This window comes from Danio aesculapii, chromosome 9, assembly GCF_903798145.1.
Source record: "Danio aesculapii chromosome 9, fDanAes4.1, whole genome shotgun sequence".
Taxonomy (NCBI): domain Eukaryota; kingdom Metazoa; phylum Chordata; class Actinopteri; order Cypriniformes; family Danionidae; genus Danio; species Danio aesculapii.
Genome location: NC_079443.1, coordinates 47,661,854 through 47,687,077, shown reverse-complemented (window position 1 = coordinate 47,687,077; position 25,224 = coordinate 47,661,854). Strand labels below are relative to the sequence as shown.

At 38.5% G+C, this 25,224-nt stretch overlaps 1 protein-coding gene across 1 annotated transcript in view; it reads right to left on the bottom strand.

Annotated features, from left to right (window-relative positions):
- Nucleotides 1-25,224, bottom strand: part of slc4a3 (solute carrier family 4 member 3) — a 203,330-nt gene that overhangs the window by 148,284 nt on the left and 29,822 nt on the right. Inside the window, exon 2 of the mRNA XM_056465898.1 lies at nt 9,105-9,257. Within this exon, the coding sequence (XP_056321873.1) occupies nt 9,105-9,158 (54 nt within the window). The 5' untranslated portion in view covers nt 9,159-9,257. The remainder of the gene's footprint in view (nt 1-9,104; nt 9,258-25,224) is intronic.

Below are 25,224 nucleotides of genomic sequence, written 5' to 3'. Positions count from 1 at the left end.
GGTTGGGTTTGGGGACGGAGGAGGGTGGGTCAGCCGATTGGCCGGTCGCACGGTCAATCATTCCGTCATGAAGACAGGCAGACGGGCGGAAGGTCGTTCGACAGCGGCCTCCAGCGGGTTTACGCGAGAACGGCGCGGGAAAAAGCGCGCACAGGGGCCTCTCGCGGACTCGCGAAAACAAAAACTGCACAAATACGTACCTCCCGGGACGTACTTCGCGGTCTCCAGAAACGTCCCCGGGACTACATTCTCGGAATGAGCCTGGGTTGTTCTAAACGCAATATCACAATTCTGCAAAATAAGAAATAACACTCAATTCTGATATTGTTATTCTTAAGATTCAGAGTTTAAACCTTAAAATTCTGCCTTCTTTCTCACAATCCTGACATTTCTTCTCAGTACAGTGAACATCACAATTCAGACTTTTTTTCTTATCTGAAAAAACTTTTAATTGATTTTTAACTCAACTTTAACTCAATTCTTACTTAATCTGAGAAAATAAATTGAAGACTTTACATCATGTTTTCATTTGCCCCCTTTAAAAGCCTGTCAGCACAACAAGACAACACAGAACATCAACCAATTAGCACATCTCAGATCCTCTCTGACAAAACACCGGTCCTCATTGCTTATGCTTAAGAACAAGTGACCTATCAGTAATGCCTTTAGTTTTACTGCAGGTGGTCTCAAAATCCAAAACGGTCTTATATTTGTGCTATTTATGTGAATTAAGGAATGCTTTCACTGAGTAAATGAAGGAGAATCCCAAAAGTTATCTAAAGTACCTGTATAAAAGCACACATTGGCTTGTTTAAATTGAAATATTGGGTCACAACTGAACAATTGCAGAGACAGCAAGAACACACATGTCATTATTAATTGTTCTTTTGCACTTCTGTCAGCGTAACAGATTTTCTCAGTTACTGTTGGCCTTCATGTTTTATCTCAATATAGAAGGTCACACAATTGTAAGCCACAGCTGGTTGACAGCTGAATGAATAACAGAATGCTGCTTCGAGATTTACAGCTTTTTATGCTTTGTTTTACTGCTTGACATCTGATTTGTGTTTACAAAAAATATATATGAGAGTGAACATGGGTCTTTCGGTTTATATGTATGCATTTGTCCCTAAAAAATACTGTGTTATTTTAATCAACTATTATTGTTATTACTGCATTATTGTTATTCATCGCTGTGGAATGTTAACTGGAAATGTTTTCTTTCATGTGTATAACCTCTTAAATACATTCTAAAAAACTGCATGGTTGTTTTAACTCAAAATTAGGTCAAATGTGGACAAATACAACTGTTTTTTTTAACCGAGTTATACAACCTAACATTTTTTAAAACAATAACTACCATTTTTACACAGTTTGATGTTACAGATAATAATTTTAATAAAATGTACAATCAAATGTCAACCTAGGCTCATACTGATTACGTACCCCTATATACATTTCTGGGGAGTGCCAAATACATCCCAGAAGGTTCTTTTTTTGCAGTTTTTGTTTTCGCAAATCCGCTAGAGGCCGCTGTGTACGCTTTTTCAGATCTCAAATTTTGCCCTCGAGTGCCATTTGCACCTGCTCTTCTCGTGTAAATCCACCAGAGGGCACTGTTGACTGACTGAATGACTGATCGACTGACCCACCCTCCTCCTTCCCTAAATCCAACCGATAGCATTTTAAAAATCACAGATTAACTAGCCCACCCACTTCCCTAAACCTAACTGCAGTGTTTTCATACGTAGATAAGCGGTCAGCTGGTATGTACGAAAAGGAACAGCATTATACCGCACTGTAGCATTCGTTTTAAAGATGAAATGCAGCCGTACATACTTCTGGCTACATAATTCATGATCTCCAGAAAAGTATATAGGTGTATGTTTTCAGAATGAGCCTATGTTGTAAAATGTACAAATCACGCTATTGACAAAACCATTAACTAAAATTTTTAGCTCAATAAACTATAAATTAACTGCTTATTAATAATTTGAAAGGTAGTAGTTGGGTAGTTTAGCTACTGGGTAGAATTAGGGATGTAAAATAAGATCATATTTATAAATTCTGATAAGCAGTAATTATCTAGGCATGTGACAAGTCAGTAATAAATGGTGTGAATTGCTGTTTAAACTAAAGTGTGACCAAAAATCTGAATACTTAAGAGTATACTTTAAATATTTTACGTTATAAGTTACTCATTCTGAAAACGTAGCCCTATATACATTTCTGGAGATGGAGAATTATGTAGCCAGAGGAACGTATGGCTGCATTTCATCTTTAAAATGAATGCCACAGGGTGGTATGATGCCGTTCCTTTTCATGCTTACCCGCTGATTGCTTACCTCCGTGTTGACGGATTTTCTGCTGTTACCAGTTTGTCCAGTGGCTCGCCGCATATGTAGGAGGATTTGACACACAGAGTGGAGTTGACCGTGGCGACGGTGTTCGAGTCTGGTGAAGAACGGTTCCAGAAAGCAGGTAAGACAAAATCAAAAGGCAAAAAATAAAAATAAAATTAAATAACAGGGAGAGAATGTGGTAAAATCTGAAAACGTAAAAATCAGCCTGCCGCAAGGGCTTTTCTTTTTCTGGATTGCTTTTGAAAACGTTGTCGGTTGGGTTCAGGGAAGTGGGTCGGTGGGTCAATCAGGGCTTTTCAGAAGAACACTACTGGTCGGTCGATCAGTCAGTCAGTCAGTCGGTCAGTCAGTCGACAGCAGCCTCTAGTGGATTTATGCAAGAAAAGCAGGCGTGAATGACACTCGCTAGACAAATTTGAGATCTCAAATTGCATACACAGCAGCCTCTGACGGATCTGCGAAAACAAAAACTGCAAAAAACGTAACTCCTGGGACGTATTTGGTGCTCTCCAGAAATGTGTAAAGGGTTTCGTAATCAGAATGAGCCTGGGTTGCCTTAATCTTTTCAGGCAGTTTGGTTGATATAAGTTGAGATGACTAGAAAATTAATTTAATTCAACTAAAAAATTAAGTCAGCAAGCTGCGCGAGTGTGTGTTAAGCAGTTTTATGTTAATTGTAGCCTTTATTATTATGGTAGTTATTATGGTAAAACATTTTAAACCATAAGCTGAGATCCGCATTTCTTATATTTAATAATTGTAATTAAATGTACTGTATCTGAAGAAAGAGCTACAATTTGTTCACTAAACCAGGGGTTTTCAAACTTTTAGGACACCCCCCCCCCCCACCTCCCTCAAGTTTGGCCAATTTCACACGATCAAATAACTAGATTACAGATGTCCATGTAAGCGTAGTCAGTAGTGTCTTCAAAGTAAGTGAAAGATCCAGAAGGGCATCCTGCTGATTTGATTCAGAAGGGCACTTTTTTTTCAGACAGGTCACTGGGTTTTTTTTTTCCCCTCTCGGCTGTCGCCACTGGCTTGCATGGTTCAGGATCTGTAGAGCTGTGCATCGTTGGATTTGCTCTTCAATATTTGGACTCTCAGTAGTGATTACTAAACCACACTGAACTGAGCTAAACTGAACTGAACTTAAACACTACAAACTGAACTACACTGTACCTATTTACTGTGACCTTTTATGTGAAGCTGCCTAGACACAATCTACATTGTATAAGCGCTATACAAATAAAGGTGAATTGAATTGAATTGAATTTTACTTTCATTCACCGTCATTTGTTTTAAAAAGCACCTGGTCCATTTTATTTGTATGTTTTACTGGAACGTATTAACTCTACAGGTGCCTGCTAATTAGATGTGGAGCTAACATTAATCAGATTCACTCTAGTGAATGTATAAAAATCGTCATCATAATTTACTCGCCTGCACGCCTTAATGGCGCGCCCCACAGTTTGAAAACCCCTGCACTAAACCATTGTTTATAAAAGCAATTTCACTGTTAGTTTTTCCACCCTGCAGTACTGAAAACAGTCTAAGATCAGGTTTGCCAGCCTGAGAAACAATTCCTGTATTGCACAACACAAACACACAGAAGCGCAGGCATCCACAAAAAGGGCCATTCAGATCTACATACACTGGCTGAGATCTGTGCATCCTAAGTGTCAAACGAGACGGAGGTCAGACTGATGCTATTGTCCCGTGTTCAGCCATCACGTGTAACCCAACACCTGCGCCTCCCTAACTGGCACTGCACCACCAGCACTCAACCTACTGTCACCCAGGAAACTGCATAGCAACCCATCACAATTCTAGGTTTATAAATATATAGCATGAATATTGAGGAGCTTAACAGTTTTCAACATTTTTAATAAATAGAAACGTTTGAAATTAGCATATCAGAATGATTTCTGTAGGATTGTGACACTAAAGACTGCAGTAGTGATACTAAAAGTCATCACTATATTAATTTAAAAATATACTGGAGTAAATAAACTTTCCCAGTGCTGGGTTGCGGGTGAACGGGCATCCACCATGTAAAACATATGCCAGAGTAATTGGTGGTTCATTCCACTGTAGCAACCTCTCATAAATCTGGTACTAAAGGAAAGTAAATGACTGGGTGAATGAGTGAGTGAGTGAGTGAGTGAGTGAGTGAGTGAGTGAGTGAAGTAGAAAACTTTTATTTTATAAAATCAATATCAAAATCACATGTGAAACACATAGAACACATGGAAAACATGAAACACAAAAGAAATATGTGGTTTTGGAACATTTTATGTGGAAAAAAGTGATTATGATTAAATATTTTTTAAGTAGCTCATGTGACGACGCGCATGTTTTTTCTGTAAAAGAATAAATTCAGCCTTAGTAAGAACAAGACAACATTAAACTGTCAGATCATAAACCTTTGAGGAAGTATAGGATGTTTAAAAAGGTACCAATAAATAATTATTTTTAATTCATACAGGCTGATGATTATTTTCATGTTTAGGCCAATAAAAAAATAACTGTTGATGTTAAATAACGAAAGATAGTTGAGATCCAAACAACTTTAAATTCATTGTTTGTTTGTTTTTTTTTCAAAAGTCTTCTTACTTTAAGCTAATAAAATCATGTCATAGCTGTTGGGAACAACAAAAAGTAAATTCTGAGTAAAATAATAATAATAATCATCAGAATTTTAAAATGTATACACATACAGTTGAAGTCAGAATTATTAGCCCCCTGTTCATTTTTGTCCCCAATTTCTGTTTAACGGAGAGAAGACTTTTTCAAAGAGAATTTTTTTTTATTTTTTCTTTTTTCTAAACACAATAGTTTTAATAACTCTAATTTCTAATAAATTATCTAAAAAGATAATTTATTTTATCTTTGCCATGATGACAGTAAATAATATTTGACTAGATATTTTTCAAAACACTTCTATACAGCTTAAAGTGACATTTAAAGGCTTAATTAGGTTAACTAGGTGGGTTAGGGTAATTAGGCAAGTTATTGTATAATGATGTTTGTTCTGTAGACTATCGAAAAAAAAATTAGCTTAAGGGGGCTAATAATTTTGACCATAAAATGGTTCTAAAACAAATAAGACTTTCTCTAGAAGAAAAAAAAATTATCAGACTTACTGTGACAATTTCCTTGCTATGTTAAACATCACTTGGAAAATATTGTAAAAAGAAAAAAAAAATTCAAAGAGGGTCTAATAATTCTCTCTCTATATATAATACATGTATATTAATCGTCATCTTACTATGTCATATATTTGAAACATTAATAGCATATTTATTACATATATAAGTATTACATGACTGTCGATAACAATCGATAATATTCTATATTCTATAATATTTTGATTGGTCAATCACAAATGTTATTCACAGATAAACACTACCATATAAGACAGGCTCAACCGAGAACTTTGAATTACCTTGACTATCAGTGAATACATCCAGTGAATACAGATCCATATCCACTCAATCATACTGCTTGTCTGTCACCTCTCAGATTCTAACAGTTGTTGACTGTCTGACATTGTTTAGTGAACGAATAATACACAGGGGCGGACTCAACCAATAAGCAAGGTAAGAAGCTGCTTAGGGCCCCTGGAAATATGGGCCCCCCTATAAGTACCTAGAAGATTCTATCAATAATAGCATAGTTTTCCATGGTGAGGGTCTAACAAATAAAGCTATGTAATTATTACATACGTAGAAATGTGTGCTGAATCATGGATTAGTCCAGCAGTCAAATCAGGTTTACTTTTAAAAACAAAATAATTGCTTATGGCCCCCAAATCACTAAACCTGCCCCTAATAATACGTGCATAGGTTAGTATATGCTTCATCCACCCAGTTTCGCTTCTGTCAGCTTTGTGTTTCTGACTGTTTGGCACCATCTTGTGACTAAATAATGCCCAGGTTATTGTATACTCCATCAGCTGTTCTGTCAGCTTTCTGTTTATTTAAAGGATTAATAGTCTATTACTGCTCAGAACAATGTTTTCTGTCTAATTTTTATGTTTTGTGGTCAATTAGTCTAATACAACAGTGTTACGTTTAGCGTTGGGCTGTCAAAAAAGCATGTCTGACTATATTCTGCAAAAACATCTTGTATGTACTTTATCCCTAATATTCATTCATTCATTTATTCATTTTCTTTTTTGGCTTAGTCCCTTTATTAATCTGGGGTGGCCACAGCAGAATGAACCGGCAACTTATCCAGCATTTGTTTTATGCCGCGGATGCCCTTCCAGCTGCAACCCATCACTGGGAACCCGAAGGAAACCCACGCGAACACAGGGACAACATGCAAACTCAACACAGAAATGGCAACTGACCCAGCCGAGGCTCGAACTAGCGACTTTCTTGCTGTGAGGCGACAGCACTACCTACTGCACCACTGCGTCGCTCTCTTTATCCCTAATATATTAGAATTATTTATGATTTACGTTCTGCCAGTGGTTCATGTTAGTGTTACTACAGTAAAACCATGTAAGAGTTTGTGATTTGTGAACCAAAATCCCATCTTATCCTGTGTTGTGGAGAAGAAAAGCACTGCTTCATTTGGATTTGGATTGGATAGATAAACTTTAAACTAGTTTAATTTGTGCTACATATCTTCTTGAGCTCTCTTTTTTGTAAGTACTAAGTAACAGTACGAAGTACACTTTTAAGTAACAAGTAGTACTTTTTCTTTCTGCTTTGTGTGTGTTCGTTGATATACAGTATCTTAAATGCAAGAGGATGTCATTATTTATCATTCAGGCAAATCACTAGCGCCAGCGCAAATTCATACAGAATTTAGTCAAAATGACAAGAAATGTTTTTTTCAAAATGCAAACATTTCCAATCTGAAATCTGCTCTTCGTCTGCTGACCAAACATGTGATGATTATAGGTTTTTTTATGAGAAAGCACATCAAAACAAGAAACACAAAAGCCATACTTTTCTCCATAGTACCAAAACACATTAGTATTACAATCACATAACCACTTTCCACATCTTTTTCATTCGCTTGCTTTCCTAAGCCACATAACACAGATTCGTCCACACAATAGTACTCATGCATCACACTGAGTGTTCCCTCAAAAGTGATAAAGAGCATTCCAGAAATAAGAGGTAAATGACTCAGCGAAATCCAAAAACAGTAAATAAGGACTGATGATAAATAAGATTCACAGATATCAGCTGAGCATGCAGTCCCAAAATAGTCTCAGCGCTGAAACTAAACTTGCAGCTGCACTTATGAAGAATAAGAGCTGTAAACCAAACACAAAACCAACATGTACTACAGTCATGAGACCTGTAAACGGCCTGAAGCAGTGTGAGTACTGGCACTTTTCCACAGCAGGGTACAGACTGGCGTAGCTCACTTTTAGGGTGTTTTTCACTGTGTACTATTTCACAGTTTTTTAAATACCATCTTGGCTCAACTTCCAAGCCATAGTCCAAGTCGTACCGATACTACAGGTGCTTTCACAACTATATTATTTTGTTTGGTGGAATCGCACTAGAGTTCGTTTTCCCTCTTGATGTAGTTCATTTGGGCAGGTGTGAATGTAGCAAGTGCGCACCAAATGCTGACCAAAAAAGCGTACCGAGACCTACTTGAAGAGGTGGTCTCTGGACGCTTTCAAACAAACACTGGAGTGGTTCGTTTGTGGTGAGAACATGATCCGAACTAAAACAGACCCAACCGCAAAAAAGTACTGAGCCTTTTGGACTTATCCAGCTTTTATTGTTGATTTATACCCTAAAAATCCATATACAGTGCTCAGCATAATTGAGTAGACCCCATTTTGAAAATGAATATTTTGATCCATTTCTCAGTGAATATAGGTCATATATTTTGGTGCATTTAAACAAAATAGATTTATTAAACAGATATATTAATTAAAATAATATTTTAGTCACCAAACATATTCAGAAATTGAAAGATAATACAATTAAATTCAAGCTAATTATTGCAAGAAAAATGACAACCTACAAAATTTCTAATAATTTTTCAATGTTTTTGTTTCTCTTGATTTTTCCTCTTTTTTAAATTTGTTTCTATAACATATACATTTGGAATTATATTGAAAATACAATTTTATTTAATATTTTTCTAGAACATAAATTTGGGCTACTAATTTTTGAACCATTATTGTAAGTTATTTAGTTAGATTAGCTCCAGATTTGGCTTCAGTACTGACTAATCTATTGTATATGCACAAATATAATATTGTATAGCTTCCTATTAAAAATATGAATTTAAAAAATAGATTTGTGAGGGTCTACATATATGCTGCACTTCATTTAATAAGCACTTTATTTGTGAAAACTAGGATTTATAAGGAAGTAATCTAAATGTTTACAAAAAAAATGCAAATTTAGCAGATCAGACATCTGAGCAAGCAACATATGTAATATACAATGTAAAAAAAATCTCCTTAAAGAAATATTATAAACAGGTGGCCATTACAGATGGAAACTAAGGAGCAGATCCAGCTAGAGTTAGTTAAAAGTGACCCAGAATAAAGCCACAGCGGTAGACGTGGTGTAACTATACAGTAATACAATTTCTGTAATCCAACCCACTTTGAAGTGCTACTAAGCTAAAGTGGAAAAGCTAAAAACGTGGCCAAAATCCTGCTGAGGCGAGTGGTACAACACAAAGGAAAAAACAGCTCAAGACACACAGATCCTGGAAATAATAGAGCGCGTTTTTGGCATCTCTCACCTGATGCAGGTTGATCAACACATCTGTCTCGGGGGCATGACCTCCTGTCGCCATGGGGACAGGGATGGGCGCAGCTGCGGGTACACTGGGGGTCTGCGATCAGCCCTTCTCTTTCACGGCTGGGTTTCCAGTCAGCCTGTGGGGTGGCATAACCTGTAATAGAGAGAGAGAGAGAGAGAGAGAGAGAGAGAGAGAGAGAGAGAGAGAGAGAGAGAGAGAGAGAGAGAGAGAGAGAGAGAGAAAAAAAAACGTTTGGTCATATTCAATAGACAACATAAAACTAACACAGGAGTGAGAGCAGAGCATGTGGAGAAATAAATGCATCATGGGTTTTTTTTGCTATTTTTTGGGGTGTTTTTGCAATAACAACAGGCAATTACATCAAATATAAATACAAACGGATAGAAGTATCTTGTTTGCAACAAGAGAAATGTAAAGACAAAAGTAAGACAACGAGAATGAAAAAGAAACAAAAAAAAAAATGAGGGCAAAAATAAAACAAATTAATGCAGAAAATTGAATAAAGCACATGTTTTATAGGTTTTAATTGCTTTATTGTTATGAGACTCCATATTGTTATGTGGACTGCCATTTTGTTATGTGGAAATATACACTTATATAATCTGGTTTCAAATGAACAATAATCTACATATAGCTGAAATGCTATATTTTTTGGTTTTTGATTATATCATTTCATTAACAGCCCATGCATGAGGGACATTTACCTTTGTCTTTCTGACTACAGGCTAAGCCAGAGTGATGCAAATACTTTGATCAGGCTTTTAACGACTCTGCCTTTGTCTTCGGGTGATACTTTCAGGTCAAAGAAACCACTTTTGTTGATTAACTTGTGTGGTCAGTTGCTGGGCCGGTTTCTAACACCTACATGCTGGTTATCATGCTGACTCCAATACTGAATTTGCATGCTTTGTTTAGCCATCTCCCCTCCTCCTAAGAAGACATCATAGACAGGACAGCTTTGTCTTAATTCAGACTTTTGATAAAACTCGCAGACTAAAGACCTCCAATAGGCTCCTGTAGACACATGGACTTCTTGAGGACGCTATATGACTGCAGATTAACCAACACGTCTCAATATAGGAATTCTGCTTGTTTCAAGTCTCCTGGACTGGGTTCTCTCTCTCTTTCAATAATTAATTTTTTACAACAACAGTTCTTAAGTACAGTTCCTATTCTCACTTAAAAATAAAAATAAAAATTGGCTTACATTAGGTATATTTGCACTTGTGTATATAAAAAAACTTTCTAATAAATAAAATGAGGTTAATACAAAAAGTTGAATTAAGGCATTGTTTTCTTTAATAAAAACCCCAAAACAACATGTTTATAGCTTAAAGAGAAATCACCACAAACCTTTTGGAAAATTAGAGAATTCACATCAGACCGGAAATATTTAACAAAGGGACATTCCCAAAACAAGTGAGCAACAGACTCAGAGGAAATCTCACAGAAAGAGCAAGACACGTCAATGTCAATCAATAAAACAACCATCTTAATAATGCAAAGAATATCAAAACTGACCCACCCTTCCCTAAACCCAACCAATAGTGTTTTTAAAAGCACAGATTGAGCCGCCCACCCCTTCCCTAAACCAAACCACAATGTTTTAAAACACAATTCAGAAAAAAGCCCCCTAATTTTTACCATGTTTTCAGATTTTACCACATTCTCACCCTGTTTTTCACTTTCACTTTTGGGACATTCCCAAAACAAGTGAGCAGCAGACTCAGAGGAAATCTCACAGAAAGAGCAAGACACGTCAATGTCATTTTTGAATTTTTGTAAAAATTGTTTAACTGGATAAAATCTATGAATAGGAAGTTTATCTCTTTTCATCAGTTTATTCAAACAAGCAGTGGATTAATAAACAGGAGAAGCAGGTAAGTGATATTCTTTGCAGATGAGCAGATGGAATATAGTTTATGATGTAAACAAGGAGCTTCAGTCAGGCACAGAGCATAAAGTCACTTCCCTTAATGATAGGTTTGGGAGAAACGTCCACAGGAAAAACATTCACTGGAGAGGGGAAACATCCACGAAAGAAGGTGGGTCAGGGAGAAGGTAAGGTGAACCATCTGACATCGATTCCAGCCACTGACTGGCTGGAATCGCTGGGGTTATATGGGGATCCGGTGATTGCTGGTGCAGGTGAGTCCTGTTAGTACTCTGGTGAATGTGCTCGGGCGTGATGAGATGTGGCAGGAGATGGGGAGCGTTGATTGGTGCTAAGGGAACGTGATGGGGAGAGAGAATGTAAAATGGAGCAGCAGGAACGAGCCGGGGATGTGACAGACCAAACATACGACCATTTAATATCATCAAAAAGGTTGTTCCAATAAGAAATAGAAGAAGGATTTGAGATGAAAAGATCTAAAAATGCATCATGGTAGCATATAAAACAAGGAACAAGCACATATTCACAACTGACCTAGACCAATATTTGAAAACTATCCAGAACTCTATTAGTCCAAAAGCAATGAAAACTGTCCCTTTATATTCTTCATACTATGCTGGTTAATCTACTAATTAACATTAATAAAAAAAATAAAAAAAAAACATATACTTTTAAAGTGACAGTGCAGGATTTGATCAATAACTGCTGAGTTCAGCAATGGTGACATTGATCGTTAGAGTCGTCAATCAATAAAACAACCATGTTAATAATGAAGAAGTGTCAACAGCTGGTTGGTAAGATAGATTGGTTTTTTTTATGTGAAATTGTTAAAAGAAAAAGTTTCAAATGTCAACAAAAGAGAATTAATTTAAAAAGGAGCTAATGTGAACAGTCAATTGTTTATATAATCATTTATTCAAAATAAATGGCATGGTTAAATGCATCGATATCTAATGTATAGTAATCGAGAGGATCAAAATGCTTTTCACAATTTTCCCAAGAAAAAAATTGGTGTTATTTACTAGTTTTTGTCATGGATTGGTCAGGCTCTCACGACCCCCACTCACGAAGATCACCATCACCTGACTTCTAATGAGCACACAGCTGCATCACATTCACGAGCACCAGATAAAAGCACAGCACTCCAGTCGCTCATTGTCCGGGCTCGTCTCGACGAAAGCGGACAACTGAGCGACCACTCAGCGTAGTCATCCTCAGCTAAACAAACGATTTACTTACCTGTTCTCTTTGTATTCCTCCTAGTCTTCCTGGTCCTCCCGAATCGTCCTGTCTTCCAGTCCTTCCAAGTCTGTGTCATCCTCTGTCAGCTGTATCTGGTGTGTGCTGTCCATCCTCGTGTATTCCTGTTACCCAGCCACGGAGGAAAAGACCCCAACATCATTCCTGATCCTCCTGGCTATCCTTCATGTGCTCCTTGTTGTCATTCAATAAACACCCTAACGTTTCCTTACCTCTGTCTCCTGTCCGCTTCATAACAGAAGCCCGGACCTATAACGACGACAACATGAGCACCCTCGATCACTTTCAAGAGCTGGTGGACCAGTTGAAGCGGATTCTACAGCCACCAGCTCCACTTTCCAACGCACCACCAGCACCGAGCACTTCCGCCTCCACAGTTTCTTCTTCGGCCCTTCCTTCCAGTCCCATGGCCCGACCAGCGCCCTACTCAGGCGGAGCGGGGGAGTGCAATGGTTTTCTGTTACAATGTTCCCTCATATTCGAAATGCAACCTTCTCTATATCCCACAGATAAGTCAAAGATCGCCTACATCGTATCACTACTCTCTGGACCTGCACTTAAATGGGCTGAGACGATCTGGAACCAAGCCGGGCCGGTCATGAATTCCATCACTACCTTCACGGAGTATTTCAAAGAGGTGTTTGGACGTTCTGATGGGGAAGTAGCCGCTGGAGAGCAGCTGTATCATCTAAAGCAAGGTACTCTATCTACACAGGAATATGCTCTCCGGTTTCGCACTCTAGCAGCTGCAAGTGGATGGAATGAGAGATCGTTGTTGACCACGTACCGGCTCGGCTTGGAACCCACTCTCCGAATCCAGCTGGCCACATTAGATGATACAATGGGTCTGGAGAGATTCATCCAACATTCTCTCCGATGTTCCGATCGTCTCCGTTCCTATCAACAGGACACCATCACCCCCTCGTCTGCACTCCTCCAATCGCCTGAGTCAACAGCCTCTCCAGAACCAGAACCCATGATAATAGAGTCTGGAAGACTGACATCAGCGGAACGACAGAGGAGGCTGACCCGGGGTCTGTGTCTATACTGCGGTGTCAGTGGACACACCCGTATGGAGTGTCCCCTTCGTCCCATTCGGACTTCAGTGAGTGTATTCAGTACGAATATTGAACAATGTAAACCACTTACCACCACCGTACAAATAACTACTGCCTCTATTTCTCTCCTTGTCACAGCCCTCATCGACTCCGGGTCAGCAGGGAACTTCATCTCCCAATCCCTCTGTCGTCAACTCCACCTCCGTACTGAGGCGTCCTCGCATATATACCAGATACAACCGATAACCCAGTGCACTCGATCTTCGACCCGTATCCATCGACAATGCGAAGACATCCTTCTTCAAGTGGGGCTGTTACATCAAGAGAGGATTCAATTTCTGGTTCTGGAGGGTGCAAATATGGACATCATTCTAGGGCGCCCGTGGCTGGTGAAGCACGATCCCATCATCTCTTGGGGCACAGGAGAGATAAAGAAATGGGGATCTGGATGTACACCTACCTGTTTTCCAAATCTCCCTCTTCAAGGTCGGAACCCCATTTCTTTGTTTGCAACATCGGTCGAGAGCCCTCCTGAGAAGCAGTCTATCCACATTCCTAAGGAGTACAGCTCCTTTCATGATGTCTTCTGCCCCAAGAGAGCTTCCCAGCTACCGCCGCATCGGCCATGGGACTGCGCGATCGACCTAGTTCCAGATGCCCAGTTGCCAAGAGGTAGGATCTACCCGCTCTCGCTTCCAGAGAATCAGGCAATGGAAGATTACATAAGGGAGGCTCTGAGTCAGGGGTACATACGTCACTCAAAATCACCAGCCGCCTCAAGCTTCTTCTTTGTGGCCAAGAAGGACGGAGGGCTGCGTCCATGCATCGACTACAGGGTCCTAAATAACGGTACAGTAAAATACCGATATCCCCTTCCTCTGGTACCAGCCGCTTTGGAACAGCTCCGAGAAGCTAAAGTCTTCACTAAATTGGACCTCCGCAGCGCGTATAATCTGATAAGAATACGTGAGGGGGACCAATGGAAGACAGCATTCGTGACCCCTACTGGCCACTATGAATATGAGGTCATGCCTTACGGTCTGGTCAACGCCCCCTCCGTATTCCAAAACTTCATTCATGAAGTCCTCCGGGAGTTTCTTCACCACTTTGTAATAGTGTACATAGATGACATCCTCATTTACTCCCGGAGTGAGGCCGAACATCGCCAACACGTTGCGGAGGTCCTACACACATTGAGAGAACATCACCTCTACCTCAAAGCGGAGAAATGCTCATTCCACCAGAAGTCGATTCATTTCTTGGGATACATCATTGATCAAACCGGTATACGTATGGATGGGAAGAAAATTGAGGCTGTTCTATCCTGGTCAGAACCCACTTCCATTAAGGAGCTCCAGAGGTTTCTTGGGTTTGCTAACTTTTATAGACGGTTTATCAAGGACTACAGCAGGATTACATCACCTCTCACTAATCTCCTCAAGGGTAAACCCAAAGGACTGGAGTGGACCAAAGAAGCAGCCGCAGCCTTCCGCCTTCTTAAGAAGGAGTTCACAAGGGCCCCACTCCTGACTCATCCTGACCCAAATCTTCCTTTCGTGGTGGAAGTGGACGCATCCACCACCGGCGTCGGGGCAGTATTATCTCAACATCATGATACACCGCCCCGACTGCATCCCTGTGCCTATTTCTCTCGGAAGTTGAGCCCGGCGGAGCAGAATTACAGCATAGGAGACAGGGAGCTGCTAGCAATCAAGCTAGCCTTGGAGGAGTGGCGTCACTGGTTGGAGGGAGCCAAACATCCGTTCCAGGTGATCACAGATCACAAAAACCTCCAATATATCAAAGAGGCCAAGAGACTATGTCCACGTCAAGCCAGATGGTCACTTTTCTTCTCACGTTTTGATTTCTCCATTTCCTATCGTCCAGGACCCAAGAATCTAAGAGCAGACGCTCTCTCTCGTTTACACGAGCATCACGATCATGAAGAACTCCCAACGAAGATTCTTCCCGAACACATCTCCATTTGTCCGATCACCTGGAACGCTCCTCCAGTCGTTGCCACTCCGGAAGCCCCTGCTCCGCCGGGATGCCCTCCTCATCGGCAGTTCATACCACCTGAACACCGGGTAGATCTGATCCACTCCTTACATACCTCGCTAGGCACTGGACATCCAGGGATCAACAATACTCTCTCGCTAGTATCCCAACGATTCTGGTGGCCAAACATGGCAAGGGATGTGAGGCAATATGTTCAGGGCTGTAAGGACTGTGCCCAATCCAAGAGCCCACGTCATCTACCCGCTGGAAAGCTCCATCCCTTGCCGATTCCGAACCGTCCCTGGTCACACCTAGGAGTGGACTTTATCACTGATCTCCCTTCGTCAGAAGGTAATACCTGTATTCTAGTCATAGTAGATAGATTCTCAAAGTTTGTCAAACTAATCCCTCTGAAAGGTCTTCCCACAGCCTTTGAAACAGCCGACAATATCTTTAATCAAGTCTTCAGGTCATTTGGTATTCCAGAAGATATTGTGTCGGACAGAGGTCCACAGTTCATCTCACGTCTATGGAAAGCCTTCTTCAAGCTCCTAGGTGTGGCCGTCAGCCTCTCTTCTGGATATCATCCCCAAACCAACGGGCAGACAGAGAGGAAGATTCAGGAGGTGGGACGGTTCCTGAGGACCTTCTGCAGTGGTCACCAGAGCTCCTGGAGCCAGTATTTGGGCTGGGCAGAATATGCCCAAAATTCACTGCGGCAACCCTCCACCGGACTCACGCCATTCCAGTGCGTCCTGGGCTTCCAACCACCGCTCTTTCCCTGGGATGGCGAACCATCTGATGTCCCCGCAGTGGATCACTGGTTCCGGGAGAGCGAGAGAGTCTGGGACGAGGCTCATCAACATCTGCAGAGGGCAGTCCGTCGAAGCAAGGTAACCGCCGATAGAAGAAGGTCTGAAGAACCCAGATACACACCCGGACAAAAGGTGTGGCTATCCACCCGGGACATACGCATGCGACTGCCCTCTCGCAAGTTAAGTCCCCGATTTGTTGGTCCCTTCACCATCGTGGAACAGGTTAACCCCGTCACCTACAAACTACAATTACCCTCTCACTACCGTATTCACCCTACATTCCACGTATCACTCCTGAAACCCTATCACGATCCTGTTCTTCCCTCCACAGAGCCTGACCACGAAGAGGAACCCCCTCCTCCACTGCTCCTAGAAGAAGGAGCCGTCTACGCAGTGAAGGAGATCTTGCGTTCCCGACGTCGTGGTGGCCAGTTGGAGTACCTGGTGGACTGGGAAGGGTACGGCCCCGAAGAAAGGACATGGGTTCCCAGAGCTGATATTCTCGATCCTAGTCTCATGGTGGAGTTTCATGAGAGCCACCCTGAGTTCCCAGCGCCTAGAGGCAGAGGGAGACCACCACGGCGTCGGAGGTGTCGGCCCTCAGGAGCGGGCCCTGGGGAGGGGGGTACTGTCATGGATTGGTCAGGCTCTCACGACCCCCACTCACGAAGATCACCATCACCTGACTTCTAATGAGCACACAGCTGCATCACATTCACGAGCACCAGATAAAAGCACAGCACTCCAGTCGCTCATTGTCCGGGCTCGTCTCGACGAAAGCGGACAACTGAGCGACCACTCAGCGTAGTCATCCTCAGCTAAACAAACGATTTACTTACCTGTTCTCTTTGTATTCCTCCTAGTCTTCCTGGTCCTCCCGAATCGTCCTGTCTTCCAGTCCTTCCAAGTCTGTGTCATCCTCTGTCAGCTGTATCTGGTGTGTGCTGTCCATCCTCGTGTATTCCTGTTACCCAGCCACGGAGGAAAAGACCCCAACATCATTCCTGATCCTCCTGGCTATCCTTCATGTGCTCCTTGTTGTCATTCAATAAACACCCTAACGTTTCCTTACCTCTGTCTCCTGTCCGCTTCATAACAGTTTTAGGACAGCTTTGATTAAAGATTTTGATTACCTTCTTATTCTAATTACGTACCCCTATATACATTTCTGGAGAGCACCAAATACGTCCCAGGAGCTACTTTTTTTTGCAGTTTTTGTTTTTGTGAATCCACCAGAGACCACCGTGTATGCTTTTTCAGATCTTAAATTTCTCTCGTGAGTGCCATTTGTGCCTATTGTTCTCACGTAAATCCACCAGAGGCCGCTGTCGACTGACTCACTGACCCACCCTTCCCCTTCCCTAAACCCAATCAATTGTGTTTTAAAAGCACAGATTGACCCACCCACCCCTTCCCTAAACCCAACCACAGTGTTTTAAAATGCAATTTAGAAAAAAAGAAAAGCCCCCTGATTTTTACCACGTTTTCAGATTTTACCACTTTCTCACCCTGTTTTTCACTTGTTTATTTTATTTTTGGTTTATTTTATTTTCCGTTCTTCACCGGACTCGAACCCTGTTGTCGCGGTCAACTCTGCTCTGCCTCTCAAGTTCACCAATGTACACAGCGAGCTACCGGACAAACTGGTCACAGTGGAAAAGCCGTCCATACGGAGGTAAGCGGTCAGCTGGTAAGCGAGAAAAGGAACAGCGTCATACCATCCCACAGGGTTTTATTTAAAGATAAAACGCAGCCGTACATTCCTCAGGCTACATAATTCGCGATCTCCAGAAATGTACATAGGGCTACGTTTTCAGAATGAGCCTATGTTGCATATTTCACAATCTCTTGCATTGATTTGATTAAAAAAAATAAATAAAAGCACTAATTTTTTTAAAACATTAGTTAAATTTGACTCATTAGCTGACCTGAACAGGACCCCTTCCTCTCCCCCCACCACACCACACGACAACCGCAAAACATTATCCAATTCTGAGTGTGCCTCACACAGGTGAGTGGGTTTGACAAACCACCTGTGGAAAACACTCATCTTGCTTACATTTTTACAGCTTACAGTTTTGCACATTTGCACCAGACTCAGTCTTACAGTCACTCCATATCAATAAAAAACACTGTGCACTTATGAAGTGAGCTTCACACAGATTAGTGGGCTTGACAAACCACCTGTAGAAACTATTCAGTCATTCGTTTTCTTTTCGGCTTAGTCCCTTTATTCATCAGGGGTCACCACAGCGGAATGAACCGCCAACATGTCCAGCATATGTTTTACACAGCGGATGCCCTTCCAGCTGCAACCCATCCAACCCAGGCTTATTCACACACATACACTACGGACAATTTAGTTTATACAATTCACCTATAGAAGCACCTGGAGGAAACCCACATGGACATGGGGACAGCATGCAAACACACAGAAATGCCAACTGATCCAGTTGGGACTCGAACCAGCAACCTTCTTGCTGTGATGTGAGAGTGCTAACCAGTGCTAAGATTGATTTTTTGATGTAAAATTGTTAAAAAATATTTCAAATGTCAACAAATGAGCATCCATTTTAAAATGAGCTCAAATGAATACAGTCAGTTGTTTGTATGGCTGTCATTCAACATATTGTGGCATAGTTCATTTATTAAAATGTCTATGTAAAAAATAAATTGATATATAATGTATGTGTAGCACGGTGGCGCAGTGGGTAGCACAATCGCCTTACAGCAAGAAGGTCACTGGTTCGAGCCCCGGCTGGGTTAGTTGGCGTTTGTGTGTAGAGTTTGCATGTTCTCCCCATGTTCATTTTAGATTCAATATAATCTAAAATATTTTAGCCAAGCTCCGAGTACACCTTCTCAGCATCCATATCTAACACTTACCTACACTAAGCAGGAGGGGGAGTCATTGAGATCTACCTGAGCTCAAACTCCCCTCTCGCCCTGCAACGGGAGGGAGCCCAGGGCTCAAGGATCTTATAAGCTCAGGGCTCTCTCCCGGGACAGCACACCAAACAAGCTTTATTATCAATCATCAGCTAAGTGTGAACTCTTGAATTTGACAAAAAAACAGAGGTCACACTTTATTTTGATGGTCCGTTACACAGGCACATGCCAACTAATTCTCATTCGATTATAAGTAGACTGTTACGGTTAGGGTTAGTGTAAGTTGACATGTACTTGCAAAGTTTCTTATAGTCAGTTAAATGTCTGTTTAGCAGCAGTATCAACAGATATTAAGCAGACAGTCTACTAATACTCAAATTGACCATCAAAATAAAGTGTTATCAAAATATTTGCTTTCTATATGATTTTATAAGCTGATTTGATGCTCAAGAGACATTTATTTTCAGGAGCCTTTGAGGAATAAAAGTCTTGGAATAGGATTTTTTTGGTCATATTCTACTTTTTAAAGGTGTCCTTGATACAGTGCACTTATTCATTTGGCTACAATGTAATATTATTATTTAATAATATTAAATAATAATATTTTGTAATATTAACATTATTATTATTATTATTTAATTAAATGTACTTTGTGTTTAAGGGTTGCAATGCAGTTTAGGTTTAGGGTTAGTTGCATATTTGCATAATTAATTGTAATCACTACAATATATATGATATAATAAATGTAACAACATGTAATATCTGTAGCAACTTAAAATAAAGTGTTACCATTTTGTTTTGTTTTTTGGTTTGTAAAAATGTAAACATCGTAAACAACAGTATGACAACAAAAATTCTCAAACATGAACACAATATATTAAGGAACTAATCTACAAGAAATTAAATTAAATTAAACAAAATTAAAAATAAAATTAAATTAAATTACAAAACACTATATTACACAGAAATCCATTTTTACATTATAAAATTAAATTAAATTAAACACAATAAAATTAAAGTTTAATTTAATTTATATTTATTTTATTTATAAAGTACATTTTTTTAAACATTAAAACTGTGTATATGACTTATATTAAGTATTTTAATTATGTGTTTCATCATTAATTTTATTGAATTAAACTTTGGCTTTTTAACAAGATGCTAATTACACAGAAATCAACTTATTTTTTACAATAAATTAAATTAAATGAAACATTTTATGAAAAATTTTATTAAAAAAATTATTTAGTTAAATAAAATTAAATACAAAATTAAATAAAAAAAATTTAATAAAAAACTCTAAATTAAATTAAATTAAATTAAATTAAATTAAATTAAATTAAATTAAATTAAATTAAATTAAATTAAATTAAATTAAATTAAATTAAATTAAATTAAATTAAATTAGGTTTTTTAACAAGACACTAACTACACTGAAATATAATTTTAAAAAACATTATCACAATTTAATTTATAGCAAAAACAAACAAATAAATAAATAAATAAATAAATAAAACTGAACGTCTATGCAATTATTTGACAAAAAGCCATATAATTAACAGGATATAATACAGCAAACAAATTATAAATACAAATATATCATTCGGTATTACTGGGGTGTATATAATGAAATAAAAATAAAAAACAAGCTCATGCACACACTATACCAGCAGACATGCAGTGGGTTCCACACAATGCAACATTATTGCGGTGTGCCAGTGCAGTGGTGCCAGTGTGGGCTCTGCATGTGTAAGTCCAGTGTCTGCTCTATGATAAACAGCTCTTATGGGAAGCTGATGATGATGACTCATGTCTCCAGTCTGCGTCAGTGCAGAGAAGCTCCAGCATACGTCTCATGTATGCCATATAAACCGCACCCAGCTGGATTCAATTTCTGCATCATCCACTGAAAAATAGATTTATTGGATTTACAATTTTTTTAAGGTAAGTGGTTGCAAACTATTTATATGGGCTAAATTTAAACAAACATATAAAGTTGGACATTACTAAATTTAATTTGATTGTTTAAATTCAGCCCATAAAATTACATTGATTAAATTAAATTAAATTAAATTAAATTAAATTAAATTAAATTAAATTAAATTAAATTAAATTAAATTAAATTAAATTAAATTAAATTAAATTAAATTAAATTTTTGCAACCACTTACCTTAAAATTTTTTTGAAATCCAATAAATGTTTTTTTTTTGTGCTAAACATCAGTGGCATCCTCATACGACAACTTAAACGTCACCCTTCTGCATGCATTGAAAACATTATCAGTGAATCCGGTCTAAACCTCTGAACAATGATACCAATCAGACTCCAAAAAAAAACAATTAGTTCATTTCTTCATCACTGAGCTCATATTTATTGCTCTTTCATAACTCACTGACAAGCTTTCTTGTTCAGCATAAACGTTTACATATATGTTTAGTTCGTTCGCAGATTCATGGATTTGCTCTTCAGTGTTTGAATCATCAGCAGTGAATATTAAACCACACTGAACAGAACTAAACTGAACTTCAACATTGAAAACTGGACTGACACTGTTTTAATTTACTATTATCTTCTATGTGAAGCTGCTTTGACTAAATCTACACAGTAAAAGCGCTATAGAAATAAAGATGAATTGAACTGAATTGAATTTAGCCTTTAATATCTTCTTGGATTCATGAAGAAACAAAATTTTCTGAAGCTGGTTATAAAAATATGTACAACAAAAATGTCTCACATATTACCACAATATATTGAACTAATCTATAAGAAATAAAATAAAACTAAATAAAATGTAATTTAATTTAATTTAGAAAACCCACGCAAATGCAGGGAGAACATGCAAACTCCACACAGAAACGCCAACTGGCCCAGCCGAGGCTCCAACCAGCGACCTTCTTGCTGTAAGGCGACAGCACTACCTACTGTGCCACTGCGTCGCCTTAATTTAATTTAATTTAATTTAATTTAATTTAATTTAATTTAATTTAATTTAATTTAATTTAATTTAATTTAATTTAATTTAATTTAATTGTTAAAAGCCAAAGTTATTTATTTTATTTTATTTTATTTTATTTTATTTTATTTATTAAATTTTTTGTCAATTTTAATTTACGTAATTTAATACATTTATATTTACATTTAATGAGAATTAAAGGCCGGAATTAAGAGCTGTCAATGTGTTTTTAAATCTATTAAATCAGTCGATTAGTACAAATGTATTATGTTTTTAAAAGATAAGTTAAAACATAATATTTTGCTTGCTAAAATTAAATTCGTTCATTCATTCATTTTCTTTTCGGCTTAGTCCCTTTATTAATCTGAGGGTCGCCACAGCGGAATGAACCACCAACTTATCCAGCACATGTTTTACGCAGCGAATGCCCTTCCAGCTGCAACCCATCACTGGGAAACTTTCAGTGACTGACAATTCATAGGAGGGCCATTTTAACATAAGCACAACAAAAAAGTGGAAACCTGACATAAATGATGCATCTTAGGACAACAGACATGAGGTTTATATTTCAAGCACTAAGTTTCACCAGTTTATAGCATCACACAGCTTCTGAAATATATCTGTGGCTGCGTTAGACACACACTCAGTCATTCTTCCACAGACTATATGCATTCAAAAATATAGCTTTTTGTTTCTTGTTGTACATATTGAAGGGGTAGTTTAGATTGCTTATGAATATACTACAAATAATAGGCATAATAATAATTATTATTATTCTGTCCACCAATTGTATTTTCCCAACAGAATAAGAACAGCAGAAAGCAGTTTGGGTAACTTTATCGACTTCACTGGCCATTGTTCTTCTCAATATCTTTCTTTTTTATAAAACTACAACAAAAATGGGGAAAGTATGTACATATTCACATTCCACACAATGTACTTCTTGTTCTCAAATAAATCATTCATACTATATGTTTCTGTCTATTTTTTTACAATTAAAGAATTAGTGGTGTGTTAAAAGACTAAAATAATTGTTAGAAACCTTCAGCTTATGTGTGGTCATCAGACTGCTTCAACACAAACAAGGAGAGGGAGAAAATCAGAAGACTAGAAAAATAATTCCAGAAATTACATTTGCATGATATAGGTATCAAATTCAAAACATATACTCAGGAGATGTGTGGCTTTTGACCTATTACTTTTCTGTGTTGCTCCAGGACTGATTTCACATATTTGTTTATGAAATAATAAAATGTTTACACTTTTTTAACATTACTCAAGCATCTATAACTTTTTCATTTTGAGCATTATAAACTCTAGATGGTGGATAATAAAGCCTAGAGTGTCTTCTTTCCAAAGCTACATTAACTGTGAATGTAGACCAAATCATTCAGCAACTGTTAATGTTTTAGTTTGGGATGATCATTTTGAGGAAGTGCTTCTTACGGTGATGAAAAGATAATTTAGTCTCACCGATTTAGTCTCAGAAAACGTTTTACAGACATCTCATTTTGCATGCTATCTTCATCGAATTTGAAATATAAACTCATGAGACACTTGGCTTTCAAGTCATATTTTTACATGAATGTTTTCCTGTGTTTGATTATGGAAAACAAATATTGAATACTTTTTTTTCTCATGACTTCATAATGTAAAACTTTTTATGGATTTTAACATGTAACTTCATGTAACTATTTTTACCACAGTAAAGCTCTAAGTGTCTTCTTTCCAATGTTACCCAGTTTGTGTTTGCAGCTTACTGGAGTCAGAAACTGTTACTATTTAAAGTTAGGTAGGTGTAAATCTCCAAAATTGAGTGCTGGCTAACAGGTTAACATGATCAATTCAACCACAGTTTGACTAATGTACATGGTTTTTATGCAAATCTAATAAGCATATGAGGAAAATCTAATAAATGAGACCATTTGGATCAAATATTAGCAAAATTGTAATATTTGTTTCAACCACCAGCATAAGGTGTAAGCCATGACGAAGTGTTTGTACAACAAAATACAAGTGGTATAAAACTGACAACAATCAAATGACCCTTGAATATTTACAAAAAATAGAGCTTTAGTAAAAAAAAACAAAAAGAGCACTTACAGATATATATTTCAACAATTAAATCAGGCTCAGAAATCTGAATCTGCATGTGAAATACTCTCGACCATACACTGAGAGAAAATGAAAGTAAAACTAATCTGAATGCAGTACTTTACATGTCCAGTAGGTGGTGGGTCAAAACCACAAGTGGCTATATGCGACTGCACAACAATGATAGTTATTAAAAAATATATGTTTGGGCGGGCCGAATCTAGTGATGTTTTTGACATTAGTTGCGGGCCGGAGGGAGGAGGAGGGGGGCCACAAATGGCCCGCTGGCCGGCAGTTTGAGACCCCTGCTCTAAGGCTGCATTTACACTGCATGGTTCAAGTGACTCAATTGCGATTTTTTTTTCTCCCATGTGGCACAGACGGGATTCAGCCCTTGTACGTGTAAGCAGGAAAAAAATTCACATGGATTCCGATTTACTTAAATCAGATTCAGGCCTTGATCATATGTGGAAATTTATCCGAAATGAATTGGATCTATGCCCGCGTGTCTGCAGTGTACGCAGGTAGATCGGACTTTCCAACACAATCTCACGGCAATTCGTAACTTTTTGATTTAGTGGCTAATTCGTGTGAATTCGTATGATCTAATTCATACGATTTAGTACGATTTGCTCATCCCCCAATGACGGTTGGGTTTAGGGGTGGGGTTAAGTGCCACGCCTTCTTTTTAAAATTGTACGATTTTGTACGACTGAACTCCACTAAACTGACAAAACGTAAAATACTTACATTTTCTCGTGAGATCAGGCTGGATTTTCAGCTGTCAATGTGAGCCGCTCATCATTAAAAACCATAGCGAATGACGTCAAGTCTGACGCTATCATTTCAGAATAGACTTCATCACAATCCCAAACCTTAAATCTCATACACGAGGACTAAAAAAGCCTCTATATTATCATGTAGCACAAGTATTTAAGCATGTTAACGAGAGAGTGCAATATCCGCGACGTAACCAATATAAACTAGTATAAAACTGTTGCATACGTCACATGCTCAAATCACGCCATGGACATTACATTAAAATGCCTACTGGTTTAAAAGAAGACGGCCAAATGAGAACTTTTCTGTCATAAACTATAGCAAAACAACGTGTCAAAAAGAAAATAAAAAAATGAAA